Source organism: Myotis yumanensis, unplaced genomic scaffold (assembly GCF_028538775.1).
Source record: "Myotis yumanensis isolate MYYU_CA2020_CCGP unplaced genomic scaffold, mMyoYum1.0.hap1 SCAF_16, whole genome shotgun sequence".
In the NCBI taxonomy this organism is placed as follows: Eukaryota; Metazoa; Chordata; class Mammalia; order Chiroptera; family Vespertilionidae; genus Myotis; species Myotis yumanensis.
In genome coordinates, this window is record NW_027223767.1 from 44,887,552 (window position 1) to 44,899,889 (window position 12,338).

The 12,338-nt window shown below is 37.3% G+C and overlaps 1 protein-coding gene across 5 annotated transcripts in view; it reads right to left on the reverse strand.

Moving 5' to 3' along the window:
• IKZF3 (IKAROS family zinc finger 3) overlaps nucleotides 1–12,338 on the reverse strand; it is an 80,326-nt gene that overhangs the window by 20,508 nt on the left and 47,480 nt on the right. For 2 of the 5 annotated variants that reach the window (XM_070392857.1, XM_070392856.1), the window contains exons 4-6: nucleotides 9,651–9,911; nucleotides 8,505–8,672; nucleotides 6,349–6,465 (exon numbers count right to left, since the gene is read on the reverse strand). In XM_070392857.1, coding sequence (XP_070248958.1) covers nucleotides 6,349–6,465; nucleotides 8,505–8,672; nucleotides 9,651–9,911 — 546 coding nt within the window. The remainder of the gene's footprint in view (nucleotides 1–6,348; nucleotides 6,466–8,504; nucleotides 8,673–9,650; nucleotides 9,912–12,338) is intronic. The other 3 variants (XM_070392858.1, XM_070392859.1, XM_070392860.1) reach the window with 3 other exon arrangements.

Sequence of the window (12,338 nt, forward strand, 5' to 3'; positions counted from 1 at the left end):
GAAACCAGTTTGGCAAGATAGTAAGGGAACAAGATAATGGGTTTAAATGATGAAATAGGAAATCCGTTCCTGGGTGGTGTTTGGCAGTTTAATGTTGCAAAGGGGTGGGTGTGGGGATATGGGATTGTGGCAAGGAACTACTTGCACTCTTGGTTCATGAAAGAGCATAGGAGTAGGACTGTAATTCTGGATCAATTCCCCTTCATGTCACTTGCCTAGTATATAGTAAATACACAAATTTTCATTAGAAAAATGATTTTAAAGACATGCTAAAAAAATAAATAATGAAATGAATATGAAGTCTTAATTACAGAAGAGATTACTACTTTTATTTCTGTGCAAGTCTGAAATAGTTTGTCTGGTTTTTGTTAACTGTTCCCACGATGCCATTTCTCTCTCAAAGTGACTGCAGATTTAAGTATGTAATTTGTTGTATTTTTGTTTTTGTTCAAAATCCTTCATTAGATCTTGAAGTGTTAAATAGAGCTCAATAAGAGGCATGCTTTCTGCCTCTTCTATGGTGTCAGTAGCTAATGGAGAGTGGAACAAAGGGGTGTTATTGTGCAATCCGAATTGTCTAACAAGAGATTGCTATCAAAGACCAAGGAAGGTTCTAACAAAAAAGTTACATAAAATTACTGCCTTTTTTAGCAAGTAGAATGAATATTACCTGTAAGATAGTATCAATTTTTTAAAATACATTTTTATTGATTTAGAGATGAAACGACAGAGAGAGAGATACATCAATGATGAGAGAGAATCTTTGGCTGCCTCCTACACACTCCCCACTGGGGATCGGGCCCGCAACCCGGGCATGTGACCTGACCAGAATCGAACCATAATCTCCTAGTTCATAGGTCGATGCTCAACACTGAGCCACACCAGCCAGGTGATAATATCAATTTTTAAGCAAAATAATCAGTTGGGAAAATAGACTTTTAAAACGTTTTAAACTTTTTCTTTGGTCTGCTACTTGATAAGTTGATTCAGAAACTCTCATGCTTCTATTAGCACAATTGAAACAATAAAAATGAAGATAAAAGGTTTTGACTCCTACATTCTAAAATAAATATAATTATCCAATTACTTTAAAAAATCTTCTAATTGCTAGAACTTGTCAAACAAAAATATGTCCTGGTCCAAGTATGCATAATTTGTGTGAAATGAGGCTAAATGAATCTCTATATAAACTGTTAGTCCCTCTCTGGAATAAGGATCAAACTAATGAGAAAATGAAATCTGTGGGCTTCCCTATTCATTCTTCTTTTTATATATACTGCATTAAGACAGCAGAATTGGAGTATCTTGATCATGTCACTTGTGACATCTCGTGAAGAAATGTGGCCTGAAGTAACAATATCACACATATCTCTATTAGACCTCTGTACTATGTCAATAGATCAAGTGCCCATTCCCTTGTTGGATTATCTTGACAAACAGCTCTGACACAGAGCCTGACACATAGAGAATACAACAAATGCTACCTAAATAAGAGAAAAATGATTAGTAAGATCAGAAGTTCTATTGCTCAATGTGACTTTTTTTTTTGCAGTAATTTATTTTTATTTTATTTTTTATTGATTTTTTACAGAGAGGAAGGGAGAGGGATAGACAGTTAGAAATATCAGTCAGCTGCCTCCTGCACACCTCCCACTGGGGATGTGCCTGCAACCAAGGTACATGCCCTTGACCGGAATCGAACCCGGGACCCTTCAGTCCGCAGGCCGATGCTCTATTCACTAATCCAAACTGGTTAGGGCTCAATGTGGCTTTCTTTTGCAGACTAGACTCCAGCCCAAAGCCTTTTCATCTGCTCTGCTTTCCTAAGGGTCTACTTCCTGATGGGGGCAGGTTGGTGCCAAGGCTTGGCTCTCACACTAGGCACTTCAATTTACAACAAGCTCTTGATGAGTAAGTGCTGCATCCACAGTAGCTATGGAGCATCATCACTTTAAAAGCTAGAGATGAAGGGGTAAGGTATACCATTGGTGATACTCTAACCATCAGGCTCAGAATGGAACACTATGTCTAGACTGGGATTCCCAAATTTTAAGAAGGAAACCATATAGAAAGCAGTGGCAATCATTAAAGTATTGGCTTGTGTTGGATTAAATATTCTTTACATTTTGGACTTTAGGAAAAATCATGGGAACTATTTGAAATAGAAGAGAGAATAATATATTAACTGACATGAAGTATTTATTATACTTTATTAAACTGTGACTTCATACACTCTGTAACCTGAAACCACCAGGCCTCTAGTTCATTACAACATATTTGTTTTATTTAAATCAAAACTTGCTGACTTAGTTAACCCTTTATTTATTTTTTTTGCTGAGACTTAAAGTATGCTGCATGCATCCATCAAACCACCCTATGAAATGCAAATTAACCTCTGTATTTCAGCATTTCCTGAATCACCGTCTACCACTGAAGATAACTAAAATACTTCTCTTGATAATTCCTAATTTGAAATTCCTAAAAAAGATTATGGGTGGGAAGTAAGGTGGTAACCTAATTTCAAAATCAATAATTTTGAGCTTACTGTTCATAGAGGGTAGGATACTGATTTTTCCCCTACTTCCAGGAGAATCAAGATACACATATATACATATGTATGTGTGTTACTATATTTCTTTTGCTAATCAGATAATATATAACCTTCTAAAAATATAGCCATATTTTCCAAAAGTAAAAAAAGTAGAAAAAAACTAAATGTCCATTAACTGATGAATGGATAAATAAAACATGGTAAATCCATAGAATGGAATACTATCCTATATAATAAAAGGGTAATATGCAAATGGACCCTAACGGGGGAATGACCGGTCACTATGACACACACTGACCACTAGGAGGCAGACGCTCAATGCAGGAGCTGCCCCCTGGTAGTTAGTGCACTTCCATAGGGGGAACACCGCTCAGCCTGAAGCTGGCTAATGGCTGGCCAGCACAGCGGTGGTGGCGGGAGCCTCTCCTGTCTCTGTGGCAGTACTAAGGATGTCTAACTAATGGCTTAGGCCTGCTCCCACAGGGAGCCAGCAGGTAGACATCCCCCGAGGGCTCCCGGACTGCGAGAGGGATGTCTGACTGCCAGCTTAGGCCCGATCCCCCAGGGAGAGGGCCTAAGCCAGCAGGTGGACATACCCTGAGGGCTCCCGGACTGCGAGAGGGTGCAGGCTGGACTGAGGGACACCCCAAGTGCACGAACTTTTGTGCACCGGGCCTCTAGTTCAGCCATAAAAAGGAATGAAATGCTGACACATGCTAAACATGGATGAATCCTGAAAATGTGCTCAGGGAAAGAAGCCAGACATCAAAGGTCAAATATTATATGATTGCATTTATGTGAAATGTTCAGAATAAACAAGTCCACAGAAGGCAGATTAGTGGTTTCCAGTGGCTGGAGAGAGGGGAGAGGGAGAGTGATTGCTAATAGGGACAGGGTTTTTAAAAATATATATTTTTTTATTGATTTCAGCGAGGAAGGGAGAGGAAGAGAGAAATAGAAACATCAATGATGAGAGAGAATCATTGATTGGCTGCCTCCTGCACGCCCCCCACTGGGGATCAAGCCCACAACCCAGACATGTGCTCTTGACCAGAATCGAATCCGGAACCCTTTAGTCCACAGGCCAACGCTCTATCCACTGAGCCAAACCAGCCAAGGCTGAGACAGGGTTTCTTTTGAGGATGATGAAAATGTTATGGAATTAGTGGTGATGGTTGTATAATTTTGTGAATATATTAAAAACTACTAAATTGTGCACTTAAAATATGAATTTTATGGTATGTTAATTCTCTCTTCCATAAGTTTAAAAACTGTTTTATTTATTGTTTTTAGAGCGAGAGAGGTAGGGGAGAAAGAAATATTCATTTGTTGTTCCACTTATTTATGTAGTCATTGATTGTTTCTTGTATGTGCCCTGACCAGGGATTGAACCCAAAACCTTGGCTTACCGGATGACACTCTAACCAACTGAGCTGCCCAGCTAGGGCTCTTCCATAAATTAAATATATATATATATATATATATATATATATATATATATATATGTAGCTAATCATGAAAACAATGACAGTTCTAGTGATTTTTAAGCCAGTCACTGAATTTTTGATAAATCTCTATTTCCTTACCTCTAAATGAAGACATAGGATTAGATGCTCTTTTTAATTTTTCTAGCTTTAAATATTATGCTCTATTTGGAATATAATAGATTTTCATAATTTGGGGATTTCTCAAAGAGCTTTGTCTATAGTATGAAATATGGAACTACAAGTGAAGATGCCTAGGTATTGCCTGACTAACCTTAAGAATGTTGCTCAAGATATCAAAACCCACGTTTTGGATGGGTTTCTTTTAAAGAGAGTAAATATTTCTCTTTAGAAATAAAGAGGAAATTCAACTCCTTGATAAAGCCAAAGATGCCATCAGGATAAAAAGCAGAAGCAGTATAAACCAACAGAATTCAGTTGGCCAGCTCCTAACACCGTAAAATAGGCTTTATCTATACCAAAAGTTTCCTCTCACTCAAAACTGGTACAGTTAAACTCATGATTTCCATTCCATTTTCCCTGAGTTTCACATTATTTCTATCATCTTTTTATAATCTTTCTGCTTTAGTATGTTTAAACTATTCAACTGCAACTACTACTGTCAAACACCAAATCTCATGAGGATTTGTATATAAGCAAGTACTTCAAGTGACCAAATAAAAGTGCCAGACAACCCAAGCTACAGAACCAGGATGATGGTCAGTGGGATAGGACAAAGGATAGCTGCAGAGATGCAACACAAAATAGTTTCAGGCTATTTCGACTGAAGAGTGAAAATAAAATAAAAGCACAATTTATACATGGAAAGAATTTAGTGTTTCAACCAATCACCACAGGGCATATAATTCAAAACACTGAATAAAATATGACTAGAGAAGTATTTGATGTTGGAGCCTTATGCAAAGAAAATCCTTGCAGTTTTAATCAACTCTCTCCTAGCCACCCTTCAGGCTGTTCTACCCTCAGTCTTTGCTATTTCAGTCCATGGCAACTGCATTCTTCATCACATCCCACATCAATCTGTTAGGAAATCCTGTTGGTGCTACCTTTAAATATATATAGAATTAGAACACTTCTCACTGCTCCTACCACAACCAAGACACAATTTTCTCTTTCTCGAATGATTGCAATGGCCTCCTAACCAGACTCTCCAAATTCCAATCTTGCCCCAAATACAATCTATTCTCAATAGCAAGGAGAGTGATTATTTTCAAAGGAGAAGCCCAATCATGTCACCTCTGTTCAAAACCCTCTAAAGATTTTCTATTTCACTTAGAGTAAAAGTTGAAGTTTTTACAATGGCCTACAAGGTCTGATAAGATCTGGTTTCCCATTTCCTCTCTGGCCTTCTGGCCTTTTATTCCAACTACACAGGACTATTTATACTTCTTCAAACTCAAGCCCCAGGGCCTTTGTACTTGCTATTCCCTAGTTATCAGCAAGGCAGGACTCTCTCTGCATCTCTTTTTTTTTTTTTTTTTAACATCTTTTTTTTTTAAAATATATTTTATTGATTTTTTACAGAGAGGAAGGGAAAGAGATAGAGAGTTAGAAACATCGATGATGAGAGAAACATCGATCAGCTGCCTCCTGCACATCTCCCACTGGGGATGTCCCCGCAACCCAGGTACATGCCCTTGACAGGAATCGAACCTGGGACCCTTCAGTCCACAGGCCGACGCTCTATCCACTGAGCCAAACCGGTTTCGGCTCCGCATCTCTTTAAGTTTGTTAAATGTCATCTGGTTGAAGCCTTCACTAACTTCCCTCAGTCCCCATTTTTTCTTTTATTTCTTATTAAATCTGTTAACATTGGTTAATAACATTCTTTTTTTATTGGTTAATAACATTCTATAAATTTCAGGTGTACAACTTTATCATGTAAAGAGGAAATCCAACTCCTTGATAAAGCCAAAGATGCCATCAGGATAAAAAGCAGAAGCAGTATAAACCAACAGAATTCAGTTGGCCAGCTCCTAACACCGTAAAATAGGCTTTATCTATAACATATACTCTACTGTGTGCTCACCACCCTAAGCCTAGTCTCCTTCCATCACCATATATTTGATCCTCTTTACCCTCTTTGTCTTCTCCCCACCCACCATTTTTCTTGATAGTATTTACCATCTCCTAATATACTGTATACATTACATATTTACTTTGGTCTGTCTTTCCCCATGAAAATATAAACTCCACAAGTGCATGATTTTTTTTTTTGTCTTTTTATTTACTATTGTATCCCACCACCCAGCACAGTAGATGCTGTGCAGAATGAGTGCTGCATGAACTCACCGGTTTCACCAAGGTCACTGCTCTGAAGAAATGTACGGCAGCGCTCCTTGTGCTCCTCGAGGGAACTTCTCTGCTTGTAACTCCTTCCGCAAAACTCACATTTATAGGGTTTCTCAACTATAAGGAGAGCACAGGGGGCACTCAGAGACCCTCAGGGTTACGGAACAAATGGTGCATTGGAGTTCCATGAAAACTGCTCACTAGGAATGAGACTTCTGAGGGCAGCCAGAGAATTTGGATACTTCTGCAATTGCATTACTTTTAAATTTAATAAACTGAAGTTTGGTTATGGTCTATGATGAATTATGATGTATTCTTTGAAAGGACAGTCTCCTTTCACAAATAACAGGATTTGGATTTAATGATTATCATTGAACATAGTGGTTTGGCTCCAGATCCAATCTTGGTTCTTCAGAGAATAATATGGGGCCTTTTTATTCTTCAAGGAGGTTAGTATGGTTTAAGAGAGAAACAGGAAGGGATCACTTATTTTGTGATGTCCATCTGGTTGGAAGTAAAAAATGCTCTATGTTGTGGGAGTTAGCCATTCAGCTAGAAATTGATGGCCTTAGAATGTTGACATATTTGGAAAATTTAGCTCATTCTTGCTAGGTGGATATAAATATAAAGTCTGAGCTAAATTGATAAAAACTGAGCAATAAACTAAGGATAATTTTGAATAACAGAAATAAGGATGAATTGCAAAAATGACTTCATCTTAATTTCTAAGATGAAATAAAGGTTTCCTCAAAAGTTCATCCATACAATTCAGGCCATTTATCATCCCAACTCTTCCAAATGCTCTATTGCTTAAAATATTTAAAAAATAACTTCAACTCTGTGTGCAGGGCTGGCCTTTCTGATTTGTTGATAAAATGTACCCTATAAATTTGTCAGAGTTTTAGAAACTGAGATTTTTATTTTCTAATCCTCTTGCTCTGTTTAAAACAGAGCCTTTGGGATTTAAAGCACTAAAAGATCTTTATGGAATCCCAAATTAAAATAAATGTAGGTTTGCTAGGGCTAAAAATGTTAAGTTTCTGCATAAATTGGTGTCTTCTAAAATCTGTCTTAAAAACGACTACTACTGTTAGATCTTAGTTGAAAAAAAGCAACAGAAGAGAACTATTCTAATTTTCTGGACCAAACTCAGCCTTAATTCATTTCTTTGAACACTAAGTTGTAAATAAAATGCTTCTTTTGCTACTTATGATGTCTCACGGTGGATTTTGTTGGGGCTGATTTGATTATTCCTTAGTCTCTGAATTGTGATCATTTGAGGATTTGGGGCTGAGTTTTAGTCAAAGCAGTGTGTGGATTGACATAAAAACAAACCTTACTTTTTCTTCTTCAATTAAAATGTTGTCAGATAACATCAAGAACATGAGGTCCCAAATTTGAAAAATAAAGTCAGTTTTATTTTTCTAGGAGGGAAGTTCTAAATGTTGAAAACAAATTTATCATCTTGCTTGGTTAAAATAAGAAGTGAAAAACAAGACAGAACATTGTTTTTTATGAATTCTTATTGCTGCTCCTCTTTTAGAGATTAAAAATAATAAGGTTGATCAAGAAGAAAGCTGAGTTTAAAAAATTTAGCCCATGTACACCTAAAACTAATACAATGATATATTATGTCAATTATATTTCAATTAAAAAGAAATTTAGCCAAGAATGGCCAAAAAAAACTTCAAGTTTAGCCCAGAATAGCCAAAAGTAACCACCTACTAATGATTTATACCGTTTACAGTTTTACATAATTTACAAACTATACAACAATGGCTTGTCCAAACTTTGAATGAAAAGTGTGTGTGTGTTTTCAAGGAAAATATTTTAATAAAGTTTACCATGAAAATACTAATGGCTCTAATTATTTTGGCAAAAAAATAAGTTAAAAAGGCATTTTTATAAGGCAGGCTCTTCCTGTCTGTGTTGTTCTCTAGGGGAGCAAGGATGGTAAGGAGATGATCATCCCCATTGAGCCAGACGGAGAGCAATTAATGCCTTAATGGAAGTGTAATTAGCCCTAAAGGTCTCTGCTGTTGTAACCCTTCAACAGTAATGACAGATGAAAATCTCCATACTTAACTCTTTCTAGTTTCCGCAATGGGCACTGAGAAACATTTACTAGATATGGAATGCTCCTCGCTCTCACTTACCAGAATGTGTTCTAAGATGACCTGTGAGTGCATCTCTTCTCTGGCATGCGTAGTTGCAGAGGTGACACTTAAAAGGTTTTTCCCCTGTGTGCAGTTTAATGTGGCGGAGGAGGTTACCTTTCTGAGTAAAAGATGCCCCACACTGATTACACTGGAATGGGCGTTCACCTTTAAAAAGGACAAAAAGGAGATTTCTGATCACTGGCAAATGGTGAAGCCTATGCACAGATTAGTTGCTTATGGCAAAAACTCACTTTTTAGACAGTCAGTTTTTATTGGGGTCAGCTCAGAGCTGTATTTCCAGGCGAACATAAGACTTCCTTATGAAAACTTCCCTCCAGAAGAGAAAAAGCACTCACCTTGAAAGGCTATTTTAGGTATTACCTTGTCTTGAATCAGAGCAAAAAAACAAAAATAAGAGTAGCTCTAGAAGAGCTTACTAGATGTAAATTTTTACATTACTCAGCATTCCTTTAAAATATAATCTCAATTTGAAAAAAGAGCCACAGACTAGCTACTAAGGGAGAGAAATACTTCTTTTAAAAGTATTCTTAACAGATGGACTCTATTGGGCTCAATGGGTGTTATATTTGTATGCATTTCCATAGACTACTGTCTGAAGATAAATTTTTTAAAACTGGTAATAAAAACTATATCCTTTCATCTACCAAATTTGAACCCAATATAATGAGATCTGCTTTCCATAGAAGTTATGCAAAAACATAAGAAAGATGCTTAAGAAGTATATTACACAATTCAATTCCTACTTATTAACTGAAGAAAAAATATTTGGCTAACCTAGAACACTGCTCTCTACACTCCTGTTATTCATAGCATTTGCAATGTCTGCCAAATGCATTGTGAAGCAGAAATAAAAATTACTGGGTAAATGGAAATGCAGAGAGGGAGAGGCTAACCTAGAACACTGCTCTCTACACTCCTGTTATTCATAGCATTTGCAATGTCTGCCAAATGCATTGTGAAGCAGAAATAAAAATTACTGGGTAAATGGAAATGCAGAGAGGGAGAGATACATCAGAATTATAGCAAAAATCAATGAAAGTAATCAAAAGTTGTCCCACATTCATTTCTCACATGGTCGCATCAGGACAGTTTTCAGAAGAACGGATAAAGAAGACTATTTACCAGTATGGCTCCGCTTATGAACCATTAAGACATTGAAGCTAATGCAGGATAATCCACACACATCACAGTTCATCTTGCCACTGGTCGGCCTGCTACTATCATATGAGACAACATGTCTCTCCAACTTAATGTTTTCATATTCATTATACTCTCTGGAATAGCTGTAAGGAATTTCAGGCTCTTCTGCATTTCCCATGGGCTCTGGCTTCAAAACATTCTCATCCCTTTCACTATATTCATCTTTCACTTTCGTTGAATCGTCTACAGGGAGGAAAATGCAAGAAATAAACAATGATTATATTTGGATCTATCAAAGCAGCTCAGAGAGCAGACTCACAACTGACAATTAAATACCAAATGAAGCTAACATTATATTGTACATATACAAAACAAGGAAATACCATTAAGATGATCACTCATCATTGGAATTCAGAACCATAGTCAGGGAAAACACACACACACACACACACACACACACACACACACACACACGACAGTATTTTAGGCCATTCAGAAAATAAGATATAATAGATTTTAGCTATGACTTCTCAAGCAACTATAAAAAAATCATTTTGAGCAACTCTTTTCCAGCACTGGGGAGAAGAAAAGTTTTCAGATCTAGTACCTTTTTTGGTGGCTTCAGTTAAAAGCCAAGATGATAAGCTCTTTGGTTTCAAGAAGAAAGTACTGTTTTAATTCTTCTAATGCATCCATTTTAAACCACTAAGATTGAAAGTTGAATAATAACTACAGCTTTTCTAATTTTAAGCCATGCTTTGCCTCTTCCCTTTCCATGTAGATGAACTGCTAAAATGAGTCTTACCTATCTTGGAACTGATAAAGAGACAACATTGAAAGTAGAGGAAGCTGGCAGTACTAGTGAAATACTGTTGAGAAAGATAAAAGGAGAAGTAATTCTTTAACATAACCTTCTGAGGAGTCACTTTCATTGACATAACTAAATGGAGCTCAACCTAAGGAAGGGGAAAGGGACCTATACCAGCTAAACTCAAGATCCAAGAATTGTAGGACTAGATAGGAAAGAGGGTCTGGTCTAAGTTGGCTGACCAGGTACTATCTTTAAAAGAGTTGCAACATAAGAACATAAGAAATGAATAAGGCAAATCTATGTACTGACACTAACCAAACCTAATATTTGCCTGATGTGATAATAATAAACATTTGTAAGGGATTTTTCATATCTAAAACATGCTGCAGAAATGCTTACTTTCTAAAATATTTGTACTTAGAAACTGGAAGTTATACTTCCTCGTGAGGAATCATAAATCAATGGAATTTTAAGGCTGGAAGGGAATTTGGAGATTATCTAAATTACTTGTTTTTCAGATAAGAAAATCTGGGAACAGAGATGTTCTTGGTGATTTGTTTAAGATTACAGGGCCAGTTAACAGATAGGATTAGAATGCTGAAGTTGGATTTGACCTCACACATTCGGCACATAAAGTCTAAGTAGCTCATTACTGACATATTCCACACTCCAAACTCTCTCACCAATGGTGTAGATGTTAAAAACCAAAACACTCTGAAGAAAAGATATTTTAAAAAACTACATCCCTTCAAAAACACCAGTGAGTGCAGCTCCTGTTGCCACATAGGAGGAAGTACAACTGCAGCTGTGCCTGGCTTACTACCTTCAACCAAGTTTCAATTTTCACTTCTATCAAGCTTACCTTTCATCTATATTAACTGTGTTTGCTTAATAGAGCAAGACAGGGCCTAACCACCAACAGAGGAGCCATTGCTGCAACACTGTTCCACCACTTCTCACCACGGTTCATGGTTCACAACCTCTCACTCTTTGATTAAAAGAGATGTAGGACTGCAGGACAGTGCCAACATCTTTCAAATTTGCTCATCCTGTGCATCTGGGTTATATATGAATTGATATCCATTTCCTAGATGGAAAGAGGTTCATTCCTTTCTTTCTCTAGACAGGTCTTGCCTGCTTTCAGATGGAATTTGTTTGCTTAAGTGTTTGGGTTGTGTTTTTTTTTAAGAGAAGGATGCACCTGAGGTGTGTACTCTCCTCCCTTCCTCCATCACTCCAGCTGTGGGTGATATCCCACCAAAGCTTGAGTGCTCTTCAGTTTGCATGTAGGCGTTAAAAAGAACCTCAACGGAAAAGTTCAGCTACAGAAAACCAAAAACAGCAGATAGAAAAAAGCCAGCAGAAAATAATCCTTTTAATTTGGGTTATAAATGTTAATATGAACAGACTAGGCCATTCCATGGTCAGTGACAATTTAAAACGAGTAAGATCAACATGTTGGGTCTTTCTAAAAACACAGAACATAAGAGAATTAGTTGCTCCTTCCCTCAGGATTTTGGCTTCAATGAACTTGACTTAGAACTCAAGACTACACTGACAAGGCTCAAGATAAAATCTCAATGCTTGTCCTGTGGGACTTAGCTGTAGAACAAGGAAGACAGTATTTGAGAACAAGGGCCCTAAGGGAAAATGGATAGGCATTAGAGAAGTTCCTTGGACCTACTGGACCAAAAGAGTTCTCAGTATAGATGTTGGTTTGCCTTTAGGGCCTTACCAGTTATTTATTTATTTATTTAGAGAGGGGAAGGGGGAGAGAGAGAAACATCGATGTGAGAAACATGGATTGGTTGCCTCCTATATGCACTTCAACCAGGGATGGAACCCTGGTATGTGCCCTG